The sequence below is a fragment of the Protopterus annectens genome, chromosome 12.part0 (genome assembly GCF_019279795.1).
Source record: "Protopterus annectens isolate FY-2018-M chromosome 12.part0, PAN1.0, whole genome shotgun sequence".
Taxonomy (NCBI): domain Eukaryota; kingdom Metazoa; phylum Chordata; order Ceratodontiformes; family Protopteridae; genus Protopterus; species Protopterus annectens.
In genome coordinates, this window is record NC_056746.1 from 655,438,883 (window position 1) to 655,462,660 (window position 23,778).

Here is a 23,778-nt window from a genome sequence, read left to right on the forward strand (position 1 = left end):
ATTAAAAGATATGGTGTAATATATTTCTGCATTCTGAATTATATTGGGAAAGTACTTCATATGTGGAATACTGCAGCATCTTGCATGAAACCCTGTCAGACTACGCAGTTAAAACATATTAAAGTGCATTCCTGTTCCCAATGAGAAGTGGTTATATTTTTTTTACATTTGGGCTCCTTATTCTCAGTGGGGTCTTACTTTTCTCATTCTTGCAGCAGTGAGTACAACTGGTTCATTTTAAAAAGATAATTAAGCCAGTCGAGAGGGGAGATGGGGAAAGACTGGCTCTTCATCTGGTAAGACTAACTTCAGCATCCACACTGAGGGATTAATTATTGGGTTCTACACCTGAAGAGTGCATGGAGCTACAGTGTAATATAGGCAGAAGGATGCTGTGGGAGGGAGTGTGTGTGTGTTATGAGATTATAGAAGAAAGGTTTCTTGAAAGCTGGGAGGGAGGTGAAGAGATTGTGAGAGAAATAGAAGAGAGGCGGAGAGAAGAAGAAATATACCGATAAGTCAAAGAGTGGAAGGTTTGTCAGATGTAGCCAGGAACATATTATGCACCCATTCCACACCTGTTCATCTGTCAGCATGTGCTTATCTTTTATTTTCTTGGCTCTTATCCTTCTGAGCCCATCTGCCTCTTCAGCTACAGATGACCTGTCTAAGAATATAATTGAAGCTCTTCAAAAGGTGATATTCTTCATGGAAAGTGAATATAAGAATATTAACTTGGATGGAGCATTTGGATTCCGAATTTTGCAAGGTAAACAATGACTTTATTTTTCTGCAGTAGTATGGCTAGCAATAGAAATCAACCACCGTTTCTCTTCAATTATGGGTTTGTACTTTGTCACTTTGCACTCAGATAGTATTGATTAATCACTCTTGCTTGCCTTTCTATTAATATTTTGTGCTTATGTACCATTCTGTGGAACATTAAACAGATGCTGTTTTGCTAAACCATTAATGCATTTTAATGATTTTTCCCTGCTTTAATTTATTTACCTTCACTGGTAGTTTGCAAAACAGTCATATATACAAGTGCACACATCAACACGTACAGACACCTGCAAGTACACACACATAAAAACACTCACACACACACACACACACACACACACACACACACACACACACACACACACACACACACACGCACACAAAGCAAAAAATCGTCATTGTTACCCTGTCATATGTAGCTTACACCTGTGATTCTTCCTTATGACAGAATGGATTATCACATCTCATGTTACCAAATGTTTCAAAGCCAATTAGCATCTGGATTCAAGAAATGACTTGGCACACTCCATTAGCTCAGTCTACATTTTTTATTCTTCTTTTTTATTAGTTCATTAAAAAGCAGGACAGTTCTTGAACGATGGCATGTTGTACTCACCCATCTTATCAACACACAAGATAATACCATTTAATTTTATGTCAGAAGCTAAGAGCCTGCTGTGCTCATATTTCTGTTCCTCTCAAAGTATGGGGAGCATCTACAGGAAACCTTTAGAGGGGAAGTTGTCCCCTGAAAATCACATATGTAGCAGGATTAATTCACTGAGCCTCACACCAGTAGTCAGACAAGAAATGTATAATAATTAGAAAAATATGACAGTAGCCAGACCCATGTCATTTTACCAGACTGACAAGGGCAATGTCATAATTAGAACAATGATAGAACAGGTAGTTTCAGCTGAAAAAACACCATAAATTAAGTGAGTCTGTGAGTCTGTGTGTGTATGCATGTGTTCATGTATGTATCTGTGTGTGTGTGTGTGTGTGTGTGTGTGTGTGTGTGTGTGTGTGTGTGTGTGTGTGTGTGTGTGTGTGTGTGTGTGTGTGTGTGTGTGTTTGTTTGGCTGCTGTTTTTTATACACATTATAGATGTCAAGGAATAGAAAGTGGTAGCCAAATGAGTCCAACAAAGATTATATATCAGAGTTTAGTATTGACAGATTCCTCATTAATATATTTGAGATGATATATATTTTAATATATTTTAGATGATCTTCAGAGTAAAAATATAGGAAGCATAAGAAGTCTTTAACAGGATTTTTGTGGTTGTGTGTATGTGTGTGTGTGTGTGTGTGTGTGTGTGTGTGTGTGTGTGTGTGTGTGTGTGTGTGTGTGTGTGTGTGTGTTTGGCTGGTATTTTTTATACATGTTATAGATGTCAAGGAATAGAAAGTGGTAGCCAAATGAGTCCAAGAAAGATTATATATCAGAGTTCAGTATTGACAGATTCCTCATTAATATATTTGAGATGATATATATTTTAATATATTTTAGATGATCTTCAGAGTAAAAATATAGGAAGCATAAGAAGTCTTTAACAGGATTTGTGTGTGTGTGTGTGTGTGTGTGTGTGTGTGTGTGTGTGTGTGTGTGTGTGTGTGTGTGCGTGTGTGTGTGTGCGTGTGTATGTGTGTGTCTTTTGCATAAATAAGATTGGTGGCCAAGCATAAAATAATTAAAAGAGGTGTAGGAAAGTGTGACGTGTAATGAGAAATAAGACAGATGACATTAAAGCATACAACTATAAAGAAAGTCACATGAAACTAAACCACTGGAGAAGTTAAGAATCACAAAAATAATAATTTCAACTTATATAAGTATGCAGGCAAATCAGGAAGGCTGTAATGCAAGCTGATGCATACTGGAATCAGGAGACAAAGTAATACTAATCGAATAAGTTTCCAGGTAAAAAAGTGTGACACAGAAATCAAAACACAACATGTACTCTTAAATAGAATTTTCTAATATACGTTATGCATCATATTATCCATACAGCTCTTTCTTAATGCTTCTTCATGATAATGGGTAGTTATATTATCAGGAAAATTTCCAGATTTTCTGTTAAATGATTCTGAGCATTGAATTGTCTGTGAAAAAGTGCTGTCATGAAAAATACAATTACAGTTGTGAAATTCATAAGCTGTTTTGTAGAAATGACTATATTAGGAGAATAAGAACAAATTATTTAAACTTGAATGATCAGAAAATGAAATTCAGAGTATTTTTAGAATTTTCACCATATTTTCAATTTACCTTGTAACAAGTTTATGAACAAAAAATTAATTTTATTTGAACTGCTTAAAAACCTAAATGCTTTACAAAAATAATAAACAAAAACAAACAATAAATATCTAAGTTATGATATATAATGCATGGTTTAAAGCAGTTAAAAGAGTGCCACCAAAAAAGATAATCACAAAAAAAGCTGTATATAAATTTGACCTACAGTCCAAATAAACTCTACTACACAAGTGATGCTTAAGCAATCTAATAAAGAAGGTCTGAGTCTCGATAACTGTAATAAAAAATATGTTTCTAGTCTTGTTATTGGAATAATCAGCAGCTCTTCACCTGACAATGTCAGCAGGCAAATAGAGACCTAAGGTTTGATAAGCTTTTAAGTAGCACCTGACATTATTATTATATGTCCTTCATATTTTCATTTCATGATCTAAATGTTATTTTACACAAGAAGAACAAATGCGTTTCAAAATGCACAACCCTTTTGAGAAAATGTGAAAACCTACAGCTCTCCTATTCATACATAGCTTTCTACAAAGTACTTCAGTAAAATTTTGCTGTTGAGATACTGATAGCTGAAGTATAAAATGGCAACATTTCTTCATAGGGGATCAACAGCCTATTTTTTTTTTTTTGCACAGTTGTAGGACCTAGCCCAGTGGTTCCTCTACATGTACCCAAACGTTCCATTCATTCTGTGGGGCTGGTCAAACATTCCTTGCTGAGGCAAAATACCTCCATCTCATTTTCTGCTGCCCAGGAAGCCCATTTTCCTCATTCATGCCTCTGACAGAAATAAGACAGGTGGTACAAAGCTGGCCAGCTTGCTCTTCCTGCAGGGTGGCGTACCCTTACCCAATGGAGTACCCTCTCCCCTTACACCTCTCCAACCTCCTTTTTATGATGCTGCCTCACAAGTGTATCTCTACACATGCTGAGGCAGTGAGTGTATCTCTACATGTATCCTGTGGCACATGCCTGTGCACAATGACAGTGCGTGCTGTCTAGGCCTACGATCTATGCTCCACAAATGAAACAATCATTGATCCCACTAGGTGTCATCGAAGTGGTGAGCCTGAGCCACCTTCCTCCCTCATAAATCACAGACAGGCCTAGTTTGTCTGAATATTGATACTCTTAGCGAAAGGGTTTTGGTAAAGTAATGGGCTGAGGTTAGGGGCATAATTAGGATTAGCACACAAGCATAAGGTGGACATTTCAACAAAGAACATGGAGTCTATACACACACAAACACACATGTATATGTGTGTGTGTGTATATATATATATATATATATATATATATATATATATATATATATTAGCATTTGGGATCAGGACAGCAAATGTGACATTTTGCTGGTTAGAGTTAGATTGACTGCCACATAAGGGGATATATTTAGTATTGTTTGTATGTTTTCAGGTTAAGGTTTAGAGTAAGGGCTAGGTAAGGGGACAGATTTACTGTTGTATGTGTGTATGTGGTTGTATGTAGTGCGTGCCTGAGTTGTCTTAGGTAGCGGTGACTGGCGGATTATAACAGGGTTGATTTGGCCAGTACCCCATGACTTCAGAGAAGCCCATTACCATGTGACAAGTCTTTGGATAATTTAAAAAAGTTGCATTCAACACTGTTAGCACATTGTTTTTTCTCCTTTTCTTCCAAAACACATTTCAGTTAATTTACTTAATGTAACAGTCACTAGCCTATTATTTTTTTTTGTTTAATAACATACTTAAAAGCTGTAACAAATATTTGCTTATACCCAGGTAGCTAAATCTGGTCACACACATCGAATATGTGCTCCTGAGCTGCAACCCTTTGATAAAGAGATGCTGGGAACAGAGTGATGTTTTCTGGGAGCTCTATCTGTCAAACAGAGGAAATTAGAGATATTAGAAAATCACCAGGCAAATGAATAAAGGACTGTCTGGTGAAGGCAGGAAATTAGAAATATTAAAACAGAATCAGGAAAATGAATAAAGATAAATTCTTCCCAATCATTACTAATCGCGCAGATCTCATTATTTAGATCAACATAAAATATGTGTTTTTCTAGCAAAGCATTGAGGATTGCAGCCACTATTAAAGGATGTTTGAGTTATAAAAAAGAAAAGAAAAAAAAACAAGCAACACTGTTTATGTGTACATGCATAGTGCATATCCATACTGTCACTGCACTCAGAAAGTATTTATTGTTATTATGATTATTATTCAAAAATCCATTCTAATGCAAATACTGATAATCTATCAACATTTTATGTACATAAGAGAAATATTCAAAATCTTGTCCTGATTTTGGACCTTTGCCCCTCATTACATTTTGTCTTTGTCCCTGAAACTTACATTAAGAGGCTGAGGGGTATTATTTTTAATCACAATTGGATGAAACATACACAGCAAATGGCTATAACTGTTGGATGGAAGTAGGGACTTTCTTTGGAAGAAAGTAACTTGCCATCTTATCATTTGCTGCATTATGATCTGTTTTTATAAGACTAGTGTGCATTTTTGTGAAATAAGATGAAATACTTGTGACTACTGTTTGTGTAGAAAGTTATTAAGGAGGCAGGATAGGCAATGCTATTGGCTGTTATTTTTAGGTACTCACTTGGAACGTCATCAGCTAAAGAAGACCATGGTTTAAGTTTGTTTAAGAGTAGTTTTTTATAGGACATGGGCGCGGGTGTGAAGGTAAAAGTGGATGTGGTGATATGTGGCTGTTGGACAGGGTTAGGATTAGATGTTGAGGATTCCATGGTTGGAGATGCTATACTATCTATAAGTAAGTAAGAGTTGAACCGTATTGCAATTTTGAGTGGTAAGTTATTGGGAGAGGGGTTTGGTTTGAATTTTTGGCCAGGATGTAAGATTTCTTTAATGGATGTTCAAAGTGGTTTAGGGTTGTGTTTAGTATTATTCTGAAAGTTATAATAGTATAGGATTTTTTGTCTTCACTTATTTGCTTTTTATTATGATTGCGTAGCATTCTGACGTTTTAAAGATATTGAGGTATGTTATATTTTTGCCATTCTTCCCATGCTTTTTCTCTATCCTGCATTCATATTCTGCTCTTTTTGTTAGCCAAATTGCATTATTTATTTCCAGTCTCTTCTTTCTGTGAGCTGGAAGAGTATTTAGGATATTTAGAAAAGTTGTATTAAATTCATTTACAGCAACATCTAAGGAGAGGATTTTTAGGAAGTTCCAGTTAATAAATGATAGTGTAGTAATGAACATTTCTGGGTTAAAATTGGAAAGGTTGCATGTTGTTTTATAAATATGCTGTTTTAACTGGATGTGTGAGATGTCTGGTCATATAGATTGGGAGATGATCACTGACAGAGTCTGACATTGTATCTGTGGTGGACTATTTGTTAGGGTCCAGTACTAGGATCCAGTCTAATACAAAATTAGATGTCTTGCTATAATGTGTGGAGCTATTAATTAGTTGTGTGAAACCATATAAGTTCATGCTAGCTGTAGGGAAGTTAAGAGTTTATGTCCAACCAATTGACATTCACATCACCTAGCAATATTTTTTTCTTATGGAAATGTTATGGATATACAGTGTAGGATATCTTCCAGTATAACTGTATTGTTGCCAGGATGGATGTAAAGGACAGTAATACATAACTGTTTATAATTGTTTATTTTGAGGAAAGCAATAAGACGTTCTGATGAACTGAATTTTGGTATCGGTTTGCTGTAAGAAGAAATGTGGTGTTGTTAAATACTAAAGCAGTACCACCACCTTTCCTCTTTATACAGTTATTACAGATGACATTATAGCCAGGAGATATAACTTCAGAGTTGTTTATGTTGGGTTTAAGCCAAGGTTCAATTACAGCGAGAATGCCAGGCTTGTGTTGCGTAATCCAGGCATGTAGTTCAGCAGTTTTATTTCTTATGCTTCTAACATTTATTGCAGAAAAAATAGATCACCAGGGTTGGGGACTGGCTGAAGTTGGGTTACAGAAATGTGTAGGAAAGAATTATCTTTGTGTTCATTGTGATAGGTGGGGACAGGATTAGTGTGTATATCTTCTCCTAGAATGATTTTAATATATTGGGGAATTATGCATACTTGCTTTTTGGAAAGGATTCTTGCACTTAATTTAGTTTTTGTTTGAGATGAAGTGCAGTTGTTCAGTCTATATATGGAATAAAGGTGAGGGGCAATATTAAATAGGTTTGGTGTAATGTGTGGAGAGTGTAAAGAGGAAGTATGGATAGGTGGTTGGGACAGAGTTAGAAAGATTTTGAGAGATATTATTGAGTTATGGTAGGATGAAAGATGGCAAAGTAGGAGGAGAAGAATAGAGGATAAGCTGAAGAGTAGCATCATTAAGTGCAAGAATCCGTATTTTATAGATGTCAGGCAGTGGTGAATAGCAATGAAGAAGGACACAGGAAGTTGCAGGACAGTAGGAGATTCAGTGATGATGGATTCTAAAAGCTGGTAGAGGATAGGTAAGGAGATAAGTATTTTCCGTAAAAGAAGAGAGTTAGGTTGTCCTGGTATCTTCTCTGAAATGTAAGGAATGCAGGGGTATTAAAGGCCAGAGTATAATTATATAGTAAAAATAAGAAGAAATGAAAGTTTATTTGGGAAAAGTAAAATATACCATGTAGAATAGATAGGAAGTATTAGAGAGGGCTGTGGTTATGACTGGATATAGTGCAAAGCAGTATGGGAAGGAGAAAGGTGGTTGGGAATGGGGCTAAAAATTAAATGGAAATAGCAAATTAAGAAACAAGAAACAGAAATGTATGTAAAGAAGTAAGGTCATTTGGGGAGTGTTTTAGAATAGGAGTCACAAGTGAAATGTGTATGTAGAAAGAATAATACTAGAGTAAGATGGGGTAGGTGTGGATTAGGGGTAGGGGAGGAAAACAAAGCTGAGCCTAAGGTTAAATTATAACTGAGTAAGATGGGGTGGGTGTGAATTAGGGGTAGGAGAGTGAAACAAAGCTGATCTTCTGGTTAAATTATAACTAATAGCAATCAGTTTATAGTCATAACAAAGCAATTAACAAAGAAATGCAAAGTAAAAGAGGTTTTCTGTCATTTCCTGAGGCTAAATGACTAGTATATGCAGTATAGTCTACTAATGAAGCAAAAGAGGATAGTGGCCAACTTAGCAAGAGTTCCTTAGAGTGCATGGACTATTTCACAGATAATTTCAATCACATGGCAGGCTTGTATTTAACTGATTAATGGTAATACACAGCAAGGTTCTTCATGATAAATGTACTTACATTATACAGTGATAAAATTCTAAGTAAACCTGTAGGCGTAGGGCCTTGTGGCAGAGCTCCTGCAGATGTAGTGACAGCAGGCTATTATACAGTGACAAAATTGTCAGCAAACTTGTAGGTGTAGGGCCTCGTGGCAGAGCTACTGTAGTATCAAGGTCAGATGCAGTGACCACAGGCTATTATACAATAATTTAACTAACTTTTACTATAGTGAGACATCTGAGGTGTCTAGATTCAAGAGTGGTGCTAAATTTGTTGGATACAGGGGCTGTCTATAAAAGTATCATAATCAAGTTAAACAGACATTAGTCTGGTTTTGCAGGACTATGTATTTGTGCAAAGCAAGCTGGAATACTTTAGAGTGGCCATGTTTTTTATCACAACCAGACATTTGAGGTGTACACAGTGAAGTGGCTATAATTAATGCACATTCCATTGAGCACAGCTGTTTGAAGTGCTGATTTTTTATAATAATCATTAATTAAGAAAATATAATGACAGTAGTACAAATGATGTTATGGTTTAAAACAATCTGTCCAACCAAAAATGTGTGGGAGTGGCCCATGGTTTTAAAAATGACCAAGGTATACTTAATGTACTACCGGCACTAGCAGACTTACAGACTTTTTAAAGGTACATTGTAGGGTTAAGAATAGAGCAGGGCAGAGTTAGGGTTGCATGTGTTCATAAGGTGGTACAGTTGTATGTGTGTGAGTACATGAATGTATGTCTCAGGGGTGCAATGCTGTCGTTTCTGGAGTATTTTTCTTAATTAATGACTATTATAAAAAAAATCAGTACTTCAAACAGCTATGTTTAATGGAATGTGCATTATTTTTTGTGATTGTTATTCTGACCTATAATCTTTAATAATCTTTTGTCTCTGTAAAACATATCATTAAATGTTTACATTTATTTTTCTTGGTATCCATTAATATACTTTTACTTTCTTCCCTTTAAATTTGTAACCTTTATTCTACTCTTCATTGTTAACTAGACTGCACTGATACTGGTGATCAAAAGTAATGATACATGTGGTATGCCAACATGCATTAGCTCTGTACTGCTACACAACCATGTGAACTTACTAAACTCACATCATCAGAAAATACAAGCTGAATGCTGCAAGCAAAAAAGTAATATGACTTCATGTGCATGAAACATGATAGGCAAGCACATCTTCCACTTTGTGTACCTGAGAACATTATTGGCCTTTTCATAGCTAGAATACAGGTACATCCGCACGTGTTGAATAAACCTAACTACACATAATACCTGAAGCTTCATAGTATGTGCAAAAAGACATCCCTTTTATGAGGAAACATTTTTTCTGATACTTGAATATACAAATCTAATGTAAGTAATGGTCTCTCTCTAAGAGCAAGAACACTGCATCAATGGGCCCAGACAATATCCCAGTATGCCTTCTAAACAGCATGAAACATGAACTATTAGGGCCTCTGGAATTACTATTTAACTATAGCCTCCAAACAGGCTTTGTGCCTCATGAATGGAGAAGGCAACAGTCATCCCTCTTCACAAAGGTGGGCCATCTACAGACCCTGGAAACTATAGACCCATAAGTCTCACTAGTCTTATATGTAAAGCCATGGAAAGAATTATCATGGAGATGATCAACAGAGATATAGTAAACCTCCAGAGACTGGACACAACCCAGTTTGACTTCATCAAGGGCAGATCATGCCAACTCAACCTGATGGACTTCTTTGAGAAGGTCACCAAAGCAATGGATGAAGGCAAAATTGTTCACACTACCTACCTTGACCTGGCCAAGGCATTTGAAACAAAACACCACTCGGGCATTGTTGGAAAACTCAAAAAGTTAGGTACAAACCTGTAGGTCACCCAGTGGATAGTCAACTGGCTCACAGACAGGACCCAGGAAGTTAGAATTGGGGAGTCTACCTCTACAAATAGGCCAGTCACAAGTGGGTTCCCTCAGGGATCAAGCATTGGACCGCTCCTTTTTGGCATTTACTTCTCAGAAGTCAGGGCCTATGTCACTGGTCTCTGACTGACTACATTTGCAGATGATTACAAATTAGGAGCTGCCATTGAATCTTACACTGACATAAATGTTCTCCAGGAGGGGCTGACACAGACAAACAACTGGTGTCAGAACCATGGACTAAAACTAAATGCCAAGAAATGCATAATAGTATCCTTTGGGAAGTCATCCATCCCTAGTAACTATCATATTGACAACACACCCTTTAGAGTTGACCCAGTAGTCAGGGACTTAGAGACACACATAGATAGTAATCTAGCCTTTGACCATCATGTGTCAACAGTGGTGAGGAAATCATTCTATGTTGCGCAACTTATAAACAAAGGTATGGCATCTCCTTGGCAAGTCCAAGAAAGTCATTGTTCCACTGTATTCAGCATTCATCAGACCAATCACTGAGTACAATGCCCCCTTTGATATGTACCTAGCCAGGCATATCCAACAATTGGAATGTCCACAGAGATTCCTCATTAAAAGAATACAGAGCATAAGTAAAATGTCCTATGCAGACCACCTCAAGGCTCTATCCATGTATTCTGTCGCCTACTGGCTTTTGAAGGGAGATCTATGCGTGGCATACAGGGCATTGTCAGACCCCACTCTGATGGACCTCCTGTATATCCACAAAACAAACAGTACTAGAATTACCCATTCTAAAGACTTAAACCTTGCCTGTGATATAAATAGGACCTGCTGGAGAGATAGGTATGTATCCCAGAGACTACCCTGTCTATGGAACAGGCTCACCATCCATGTGAAGCAGAGTTCCTCCCTAACCAAATACAAGTGCAACTTGGACAATTGGATGGGAAACTGGAAATTCATCCCTGGTTTGGCTCCTATGTCTCTAATGGACTCAAGTAACGTGTAAATGGTTCATCTCCCAGGCCCATGCTTACACTTATCAAGGGTATCAGAACTTGTCAGAGATTTGGGATGCATGTCTAGGCTTAAAAAGGCCCTTGTGGACGTTAGCCTAGTAAACACCTATGAACCTATGAACCTAAAGGGGGCAGACTCAGAGTGTATGCTGTGGTATTAATATGTAGCTACAAAGCATCTTCATGCAGCAGGTTAATCAAAAAATTGCTAATATATTAAAAAAAATTTGTAAAAACTTCCAGTAGGTTCAGCTATGTATAGATCTACCAATACCATGTACTTTTGCAATAGGTCATCCATGAAATCTCTGGGCCTAATGCCACTTGGTCTGAATGAATTTATGCAACTACTAGAGAAGGTCTTTCTACAGCTGTAGAGGCACTAGAGAAAGGGCATTCCAACCTTCATGCCCCCAACCACATTTCTGTAGAGAGGAGCACTGGAGGGGGCTGGGAGAGGTTTTTCATGTTACCAGGGTTTCCATGCTTCCAATAAAATTGGGTATAAGGAAAATATATGAGATGTCCTGGTACTACCCTTATCAGAGAAAAAAAGGGGCTGTAGTTTATGCAGAGCTGTTCTCTTGTTCAGTAGTCAGGGCATTCTGGCTCACTTATACATTTAAAGCCTCTTGCCAGCTGATGATATAGCCTCTGAGAGCCACAAGCAGTGAACAAATTTCCTTAGTCATCACAATGAGTGATATTCCAATATCCATGGATATTACCATCACTCTTCTGCCATGTCCTCAAGTGCTGGATCTACAGAGTTGCCTACCTGCTCAATAATGAGGCCAGACAGTCCACTTTGCTACAGTCTTTATCCCCTAATGTAGCTCCTGGATCTCCTGAGGGGCCTCACGCTACATATTCTATTGGTGCTCTGAATGACAGAAAGCAAAATCCACTATCAATGACACACAACATAACCTGTAATTATAAAAAAAAACAGTATAATGTAGCAATCACATATACAGCTTGTGATCACCAGTTCTCCAATAGCATACCCGGTTCTCTGCATGCATGCATATACAGGTCAACATTGAAAGCTATTAGTAGAACCACCCTCTCCAGCTCAGGTTAAGCATGGAACATATATAAACCAAGGCATACATATATTACTGCAGCCATGACAAAACAGGTATTTAAGGTATGCCAAAACCCCAGTTATTGGTCATCATATGCTTAAAAAGTCTGCAGTATTGTTTGACAGCAATATGTTTATCATCCTAAATAATATCAACGGTACCAGTATGACACAGCATGGAGAGATTTATTTCCCCTCTTTGTGGCCTATTGCTGAACACGAATACTGTGTATTTTATTGGTACATATATGTATAAATTACTTGGGCTTAGCATCAAGACAGACAATGGAGACAACTCTGTGGCTTACCTGCAGTGCTACATGTACAATGAACATGGAAACCAATCAGTGACATGTGCTAGTAAAATATGTTATGTAACTTATGCTAATTCAAAGCAAATAATGGCATATTAACAGATAGTGTTGCTGCCCTCTAATGATGCTAAATGACCATAAATATGAAGATATGCTATGCAGCTATGGGTCTACTACCTGAGATTGAAATTACACTATTTCAAAATCCAGTAGTAGACTCCCACTAATGCGAAAGTGCACTTCACCAAAAGTGCACTTTCACGAACACCACTTGAGCGAATGGTTACGGACCTTAAGGTTAGGGCTTGGGCTAAGGATAGTGGATAACTAGTAGGGCTATCCACTAACCTTAACCCAAGCTCTAACCCTAAGGTCCATGACTACGGCACCACAGTTTGACTACCACATTCAACATCATCATCTTCTTTCAGCTGTTCCCGTTAGGGGTCACCACACTGGATCAGCTGTTTCCATTTCTTCCTGTCCTCTGCATCTTGCTCTGTCACACTAACCACCTGCATGTCCTCTCTCACCACATCCACAAACCTTATCTTAGGCCTTCCTCTTTTCCTGTTACCTGATAGCTTCATCCTTAGCATTTTTTTTCTCAATATACTCAGCATCCCTCCTCAGCACATGTCCAAACCAATGTAATCTTGCCTCTTTTAGCTTTGTCTCCAAACCTTCCAACCTGGGTTGACCCTCTACTTATTCCTGATCCTGTCCACCCTCGTCACACCCAGTGCAAATCTTTAACATCTTTAACTCTGCCACATCCAGCTCTAACTCCTGCCTTTTTGTCAATGCCACTGTCTCCAACCCACATAACATAGCTGGTCTCACTACCCTCTTGTAGACCTTCCCTTTCACTCTTAATGGTACTCATCTGTCACAAATCACTCCTGACACTCTTCTTCACCCACTCCATCCTGCATGTACTCTCTTCTTCACCTCTCTTCCACACTCACCATTACTCTGAACTATTGATCCCAAGTATTTAAACTCATCCACCTTCACCACCTCTACTCCATGCATCCTCACCATTCCTCTATCCTCTCTCTCATTCACACACATATATTCTGTCTTAGTCTTGCTGGGATCCCTATCACATGGTCGACAAGCCATTTGATCGACTTTCATTTGGTCGACAGTTCATTTGGTCGACAAGCAGTTTTATGTGGGGGGCTTTGCCCCCCCACACCCCTTAACTATATATATATCAACTCCAGGGTCGCACAACATTGGGGAGGGGGGCAAATCTGCCTGTCGACCAAATGAATTGTTGACCAAATGAAAGTCGATCAAATGGCTTGTCAACCATGTCAGGTAGACCCTCTTGCTGACCTTCATTCCTCTTCTCTCTACCACATTCAACATACTACCACATTCAACATACTGGGAAAAATAAACACACCAGAAACTATAGTGCAAGTCCCCCTATTTACCACTGTAAGATACCATATGGCTACTACCTTTGTACTACTTGCTCTCCTTTACTCAGCACCAGTACTGACAAGCATCCAACTAAATCAACTAAACAAACTCAAGCAGTGCTATAACAAGGTCACAAAATATGCAGCCGCTCTCCCTCATAGATCACACCATTGTCTGGCCCTCAAACACATCCAGAGGCTTGAACTTCCTTACCAGCTCACAGACTCCCAGCTCCCTATTACCACAATCTAACAAACAAATGGCTGTCCATTTGCAGCCAACCTTGTACAGCCCACCCAGAAGCTTTCACTCTTCGGGCAAAAACCTCATACATATATCAAAAATCTAATAACTGTAAAGGCTGTTTCCTCTAGTCCCATCAAATGTCAAAAACCTAATACTCCTTTCCCCTAACAGTAGGCTGGGACTGCTCATGAAAGTTATTCAAATTACAGCTGAAATCTCAATCAGCTCCTGGTTCTACAAATGTGCTGCTGCAAATTAGAACATCACTACTCTTCAACCTCATGACTGCTCAACTCAATCCATACCCTCCCTTATCTGTAACATATCTCATTCTCTTTTCCCTCTTTAGTTATACTCCATCAATCTTCACTACCCTTGTCTTATATTTATCAACTCTAGCTTTTTCACCACTATACCACTTGTAAGACATATTGCTTTCTCTTGAAAATATAAACAATATGGCTGTCTGAATACTTTAACAGATTTGAAATTCAGTTCTCCCTCTTTTGAAGAATGTTGTAAAGACTACTGCATATTAATGACTTTCAAGTGTTAGTGTCTGTTATTGTTGTTCATACATTGGAAACTTTATGACTGGGTTTCTGCTGAAAATAGGTCCTGGGCCCATTCAGACTTTCCCAGCAAACAAAATCAATGAAAAATTAAATAAATACTAGCACCAAAATCACACAGCCATAGGAACAAGTGATAAACCCACACGTAGGGTTACTGTGAGGGCAAAAGTGAAATTGTACTGATTCTGACAACAAATGAATATCTATTATTATACTTCCTATGTCCACCTGCACCAGTACCAGTACTTACATGTACTACCTCCACCACTACACAACTGTCCATTCACGAGCATGTTACATACTTTGTTATGGTGCAATGGGACTCAATAGCTATATCATATGAAAATTATTCCAGTTGGTAAACCATGGTGTGCTGTTACATTGCTGAAAACAACTTTAAGGAGCACCTTATCTCTGTCTATCTCAATCTAGGTTTGTTTATATATATATATATATATATATATATATATGGTTCTACCTCACATAAACGAAACACCAAAACACCGACAACGCAATCACCGAAACCACATAACCGACAGTACAAAAACACGAAATCTCACATGCCCGACAACGAAATAACTGACGGTACACAAACACGAAACCTCATACACTTCACACACCACAATCAACAAACAAAACACATTCCCGTCCAAAAACCACATACACAACACAAGCACACCAAAATCCCTACAAACCCACACTAAACCTCACATACACAACTACCTACAACCCTAACCCAAACCCTAACCCTAAGATCCGTCACTACCGCACACTTACCTGGCCCGCTCCCTAACCCTAACTCACTTATCCCGCCCATAACCCAAACACAATCACTACCGCACACTTACCTGACCTGCTCCCTAACCCTAACTCACTTATCCCGCCCCTAACCCAAACACAATCACTACCGCACACTTACCTGACCCGCTCCCTAACCCTAACTCACTTAACCCACCCCTATCCCCACAGACCGTCAATATCCACACTTACCTTACTCGCACCCTAACGTCTGTCACTACCGCATACTTAAACAGCCTTTTCCCATGTCGGCATCCTCGGCGTCGGTGCTTTCATCCGTCAGGTCGGTCTTCTGCACTGTCGATCTTCTAGGTCCCATCGCGTCGGTCTTCTGCGCTGTCGATCTTCTGGGGCTCGCGATTTCCGTGTCGATGTTCCGGCGTGTCGTTTAAGTGAGGTAGAACCATATATATATATATATATATATATATATATATATATATATATATATATATATATATACACTATAAGAAAAAAATAGCCAAGCTAGAGTTTTCATTGTGTGATACCTTAAACCTCCTGTAATAGAGGGTCTTTAAAGTCACCTGATGTCCATAACCATTAAGGTGTCCACAAAATATCCCAACTAACAACTAAATCAAAAAAGTAAAAAAAAGTCACACAGACAAGCCAGTTAGTGAAAACTACAAGAAAAACCTAGCCAAGCTAGAGTTTTCACTGTGTTGAAACCTTAAACCTCAGACCCTGCGTTTCTGGAGTATAGCTTATGCTGTGCTGATGAGATCATAAGAAGGCTGAAATGTGCTTTTTGGCCTGAATCTGTCCATAAAGTCTTAAAAAGGAAAAATAAAAATAAAAAGTCATACACAGTCAGAAGCCATATAGCTGAAACACTTGATGTCCTTAAGGGATTATTTGTATATATCCCATCAGCCTCTATTACAGGAGGTTTCATGAAAAAAAAACATTATATAGACCAAGAAACATTGGGGCATTTGGAAAAAGAAGTGACTTAGGTAGTATGAAAATATAAAGAAGAAAATCTAAAGATTTCTGAAAGGTATAAAAAAGAAATATGGACATGGGAAAGAAAGAGAGATCTGATATGGTGTGATATTTATGCCAAGGAGAAAAACAAAACAAATCAATACAAACAAGCAGCTCCAAAGATATTTGAAGAAAAATAAAGACAAAGGCACCCAGATATGGACAATTTTCACAATACAAGAAGTAAGATCACAAAGGGGAAATGTAGAACAGAAGATTAGTAAAGAAGAAGTTAAACAAATAGAAGCTGAAGTTACGGGAATACCTGCAAAGTGAAGGATTTAGTGTAGAAAGTTTAATACAAGTTATGTCACAGCATGATGGAACAATGAGTCCCCAAAGTAGGGAGAAACAGTGAGCCCCTGAATTAAGGAGAAACAGTTGAAATGGAAAGCAGTTGATCAGTTGCCACATCAAGCTAGGTTGGAGCCTTCAGTAGGAAACCAGTACAAAAGTTCAGTTGGAGTTGCACAGGAAGGGAAGGAACAGGACAAGTGGCAACTGCTGTGGAGTGATAGGCCAGTGAGTTCCCATATGAAAGAGCTATGGATGATGTAGGATGCAGCTGAAGAGAATAAGTCACAGGAGGATATTTGTAAATTCCTGTAGAATGTTCACAGGAAACAGAGCATAAAGAACGTGCCCTCAATTTACAAGAAAAATATCCAGGGGAAGAGTTGTCTGATTTAATAGAGATGTATAGAGATATGAAGATTAAACAGATGTTAGAAAGTAAAAAAGACCCCAAATGTTAGAAGTCTGATAAAACAAATGAACATAGTAATCAAGACTATTAACAACAATTCACATGCGATAACAGAAGTAAATAGGATATATTACTGTGCAGCAAAATTAATAATGGATACAGTTTTACCATACAAATACAGGGCAATAAGTGAAAGGAAGGAAAGAAATCAAATGCCATCATAGAAGTATCAAATAGAAAAAACTATAAAGCAATTAAGATAAGATGTGTCACTGCTAAAATAGTATAGAAGAGGGAACAGCTCGACAAAAATTCTTAGAAAGAAAGATGTGATAAAAGCAATGCACAGTATTAGAACAGACCAGGATCTATTGTGTACTATTTATTTATTTTATTTTTATTTATTTTACATTTGTTTACCGGGCTAGTCCAACTGGATACATTTCCATTTTCAGCAGAGGCCCGGGGAGAAAAGCTCCACATTGAAGTTAATACAAACAAGTCATTTACATAAAGAAAAGTAAGTAGTTAGTAAAATACAAACAGAAATAAGGTCTATTGCAAATAATAAACAAAGATATCAGCACAGACACAAACAATGTAGAAGATATGCAGATAAATATAAAAGAAAAGTATAAAATAAGAAAATTCACTGATGATCCAAAAAGTTTTATAGAGAATTGGGAAACAAAGTAAAAGGAATAGACACATCACCATAAAAAGAAATGGACACATTTGGGAGAAATATCTATGAAGACCCTGTGGAACAAAACAAAGATACTGAATGGATAGAAGAAGAAATAAACAATAAGAAGTTCAAATGTACAGGATATGAAATGTGATAAAGTAATGCCCAGAGAAATTGAAACACAATTAAGAAAAACTCCCAATTGGAAAAATCCAGTCCTAAATGTGATACCTAACTTCTCACTAAAAGTATTAACATTGTTACATGAAGATTTATCCCTGAGTAAGAATTACTTATATGTAAACACACACCAACCTGGTTAAGGACAGGAAAAATGATGCTACTCCTACAAGTGAACCTGCAAGCCATCCTAAAAACTATATAGCGATAACGTGCCTTGCAACAATATATAAACTATACACTGGAAATGATGATGATAGAGTATATAATCATTTAGAAGGAAACTCAATCATGGCAATAGAACAAAGGGGTAACAAAAGAAAGTCATATGGAACAAAGGCTCAATTGTTGTTAAATAAAGTCATAATGGAGAATTGTAAAAAGGAGAAGAATTTAAGTAAAAGCATTTGACAGTATCCCACATTCATGGATAAAGGAGTGCTTACAGATGTATAAGATGCACTCTACACTGCTTAATTACATTACAGTGACCATGAAACAGTGACAAACCACTTTTCAGCTAAGCTATGATAAAGGACAAATTATCCCAGGGATAAAAATTCAAAGAGGGATATTCCAGGGTGACCCCTTGTCACCATTGCTCTTTTGGTTTGCCCATAACCCATTAAGCTGTATACTTAACAGATTATCAGGTCATGGTTACAATTTGGTTCCCAGAAAACAATCACGTGTAAAGACTTCTTATCTTCTTTATGTGGATGACTTAGAACAGTATAACTCATCAGACAATGACTATTGAAACACTACGATAAAAAAGAAATATGGACATGGGAAAGAAAAATAGATATGATATGGTGCATGTGCAATATACATACATACATATATATATATATATATATATATATATATATATATATTAGTATCCTGTCCAGACAAGAACTTACAAGGTGAACACTTTAATGTCCACTTATCTCTTTATTGTATTCTGCAATGATATGGTTGCTAGGAGAATCCATCCACCTTTCATGCCTAAAGGGATCTTACAGCCATTTCACTGAATCAGAAGAAAAAAAAAAAATATATATATATATATATATATATATATATATATATATATATATATATATATATGGGTCTACTTCTATTCGCTGACAGACCATTTCACTGAAACCCATTTGGTCGACAGCTCATTTCATCGACAAAAGTATACAAGGCAAAAACCTGGGATTTGTCCCCCTCTCCACTGTTGTGCGACTGTGGAGTTGTTATATATAGTTGGGGGTGTGTGGGGGGCACAGCCCCCCACATTGGGGGGGTGTGGGGGGTGCAGCCCCCCACCTAGAATGTTTGTCGATGAAATGAGCTGTCGACCAAATGGGTTTCAGTGAAATGGTCTGTCAGCGAATAGAAGTAGACCCATATATATATATATATATATATATATATATATATATATATATATATATATAGTGTTAGGGGAACCCCCCCCCCCAACACACAAATAAACTTTTTTTTTCTTTTCGCAAGGTTGATTGCACCCCACTCAAAAATCAATTTGTAATTAATATCACTTGCAGTTTCAGTGGATTTGTTTTTTGATGAGCTTGATTAGTCCAGTTTGATATCAGGGGACTGAAATTCAGGAAGTTGTACTGAATACCACCCTGAATTCTTCCAAAGTGAGATGAAGACAATAAAGAGTATTTCACTCTCTGGAACCAAACAAAAAACTTCTCATTTATTATGCAGAGAGGACCAAGGGTATAACAGAACTGACACTTTTTTTAGGGTGTTATTCATAGTCCAGGGCTTCTCATTTTCATAGCAGTGATCTAAGAAGAGTGACACTATGTGGATAAGGAAATCCTAGACTTTGCGAATTTGCTGTAAACATGCCCCCTTCGCAAAAGTGTAGCATGCATAATGCACAAGTGATAGGGGGAGAGCTAATACACTGACAAGAGGCTTTACACATATGAGTATGAGCTTGATTTATAAACATGAATCTATAATGAGCTCATTTTCAGACTAAGCATGTAGATAGCTCTGAACTCACACCAGTTAGCAGCAGTTTTCAAGGGAAATATGGAGATGCGAGGGGAGATTAGTTGATGCTTCTGCATGCCTGGACATTTTGCTGAAGGGGTCGCTTGGGGAAAAGTTTCATTTGGTTCTTGTGCATACCTGGACATATTACAGAAGGGGTCTGTTGGGGGAAATGTATCATTTTTGTGCTTGTGCATACTTGGACATTTTACTGAAGGTGTCGCTTGGGGAAATATTTCATTTTGATGCTTGTGCAAACATCAGCATTTGGGTCAATGCTCATTTTGATAAGTGCATACCTGGACATACTTCTGAAGGGGTCACTTGGGGAAATGTTTTATTTTGGTAATTGTGCATACCTTGACACACTCCTGAAGGGTTTGCTTGGGAAAATGTTTCATTTTGGTGATTGTGCATACTAGAAAATATCACTGAAGGGGTCACTTGGGGAGAGGTTTCATTTTAGTGTTTATGGATACCAGGATATATTACTGAAGGTGTCACTTGGGGAATGTTTCATTTTGGTGCTTGTGCATACCTGGATATTTTACTGAAGGCAAAACTTGGGGAAATATTTCATTTTGGTGCATGTGCAAACCTGGACATTTTACTGAAGGTTTCGCTTGGGTGAATATTCATTTTGATTAGTGCATACCTGGACATAATTTGGGAAATGTTTTATTTTACTGCTTGTACATACCTGGAGATTTTGCTGAAGGTAAAACTTGAAAAAATGCTTCATTTTGGTGCATGTTCAAACCTGGACATTTTACTGAAATGGTTGCTTGGGGAAATATTTCTTTCTTTTTTTTTTGCTTGTGCATGCTAGGAGATGTTACTGAAGGGGTTGCTTGGGGAAATACTTCATTTTGCTGCTTGTGTATACCTGGACATTTTACTGCAGTGGTCACTTGGGAGAATGTTCATTTTGATTAGTGCATACCTGGACATACTCCTGAAGGGGTCACATGGGGAAATGTTATATTTTAATGCTTGTGCATACCTGGGCATATTAATGAAGGGGTTGCTGGGATGAATGTTTCATTTTGGTGCTTGTGCATAAATGGACATTTTACTGAAGAGGTTGCTTGGGGAAATGTTCATTTTAGTGCTAGTCCATAGCTGGACATATTAATGAAGGGATCACTTGGGTGAATGTTTCATTTTAGTATTTGTGCATACCTGGACGTATTACTGAAGGATTCACTTGGGGAAATGTTTCATTTTGGAGCTTGTGCATACCTGGAAATTTTACTGAAGGAGTCACTTGGGTGAATATTTCATTTTTGTGCTTCGGTATACCTGGACATACTCCTGAAGGAGTCACTTGGGTGAATGATTAATTTTGGTGCTTATGCATACTAGAAAATGTTACTGAAGGGGTCGCTTGGGGAATGTTTCATTTTAGTGCTTGTACATACTAGAAAATGTTACTGAAGGGTTTGCTTGGGGAAATAATTCATTTGTGTGTCATAGAAGTGTTTGTGCAAACCTGGTTAGACTGCTGACGTGATTACTGGATAAAAAAAGTATTGTCTCATTTTAGTGCTTGTGCATACTTAAGACAAACTAATGAAGGGGTTTCTGGGGAAAATAATTAATATTTGTGTCAGTGAGGTGCTTGTGCATACTTGGACAAACTACTGAAGGGATGGCTGGGGGAAAGTTCATGGAGTGCAACTCCGATATCAAAGGTAAAGTACCACATTTAACAAGGGATGTGCATATGGCACACATATCCTATTATGATTTACAAAACAACCACATTATTATTACTCTTTACAACATTTCTCATTTGCATCTTATAATTTTTTAGTCCTTGCAGATTAGCGTAAATGGCATCTATAAATCTCTTCTTTGCTATCCTCATCTGTAAGCATCAGGAATACTCCTATCACATTTGCATAAGCGACTATGAATACTAGCCTTAATGTTTACAAAGGCCTTTTTTGACCAAATAAATTTTGTAACATGCCTACACAGTATATTGTCTTCTGATACAGCAAATGCAACAAAAAGAAGACAGGATATGCTGGATTAAACCCAGTGGCGGCTGGTGACTTCAAATTAAAGGAGGGCTGCAGGAGACAGCTGAATGGGTGGGGCCAATGGGAAGGGGTGTGGCCAACTAGAAAGGGGTGGAGTTATGCTCAAAACCACAACAACTGGAACTTTAATTAAATATGCTGCTCTGGGTGCCAAACAGTCATTACGAGAGTCCAATCAAGACAAAATGAAGTGTAGAAGAAAAAAAATATTTCAATGCCTTGGCTACATGACAACTTATTTAATACCCAGATGGAAGCAGGTTGTGAGGCATGAAAAAATAAATTACTTTTTAAATACATTACTGGAATGCCAGTCAAAATCAAGTATAAAAAACAAGCAGCACTCAAGTCAAACCACTTCTCCTTGCACTGCAGTTCTAATTATAAATTTATATTCAGCTTTATAAAAGTACAAAGTAACATGCTGAAAGTAGCAATCTCTGTGATACCCCACTTGTAAAATTGTGTCTTATCCAAAAAAGACCTGCTGCCTGACACAACTATCTACTTGTTTCATGGGGAAGACATGACCAAAGTAAAAAATGAACAGCAAACAAGAAACAAGCTCAAGATAAATTGCTTAAAGGATTCCTGCACAAGTTATAGACCACACACAATAGATTGGCATTCTGTTTATTTTACGGGTAAGCCTGCAAAGATGACTGCAAGTCTCCAACAAAAGATGACTGCAAGTCTGCAATAAATGTAATGAGCTTCTGAAAATCCTGTAATCCTGTCCTTTTATTACAAATACCGTCATATGCATTTCAATACTCAAGGCTTATACATTATCTAGTTATGTAAATATTCTCTGCATGGCAACAACGAAAAGGCTTTCAATGCTGGTAATTCTTTAACAGTATGCTTTTTAAAGCTTATTTGCATCTTACAATCTCCAACAAGCTTACCTGATGCTCATTAAATCATTGCTACTTAAACAGAGCAACAGGGCACTGTGACAGCATGCATTTCCTGAATAATAAGACGCATAAATCAACAGTATAAAAATCTGACAGAAAACCAGAACATTCTACAAAATCAAGGACAGATGAAAAGCCATGGTCATACTTGTGGTCTACCTTTGATGGGGGAATACTCTGTACACTTACACTGCATAACTGCTCCTTGCCTTCCTTGGACACATCCAGAGCCACTACAATGGGGAGTGGGGTGCAACAAGTATGTCATAATTTGAAATGTCTCTGGCTGACAGTGATGACTCTGACACTCATACCTCTCAACTTATCTGGACAAAGCCATACATAGAACTAGAAGTGGGACACAGGCCCAAAAATAAGGACAATTTTTAAATACTGCTCTTATTAACTTAGATAATAGAACAGTATTAGATCTTGCATTAGTACGAATTTTCTGAAGGGTATGAAATCTGAAACTCAAATGTCTGCCATTATTTTCTAACTTCAATATTTAATGACTTGCCACTAATTTGCCAGAAAACCACAATTTTAT

At 37.6% G+C, this 23,778-nt stretch overlaps 1 protein-coding gene across 1 annotated transcript in view; it reads left to right on the top strand.

Annotated features, from left to right (window-relative positions):
* Window positions 1-272: 272 nt before the first annotated feature.
* The window catches only part of CCHR12.PART0H16orf89 (chromosome chr12.part0 C16orf89 homolog), a 334,640-nt gene continuing 311,134 nt past the window's right edge, over window positions 273-23,778 (top strand). Inside the window, exon 1 of the mRNA XM_044089787.1 lies at window positions 273-769. Within this exon, the coding sequence (XP_043945722.1) occupies window positions 562-769 (208 nt within the window). The 5' untranslated portion in view covers window positions 273-561. The remainder of the gene's footprint in view (window positions 770-23,778) is intronic.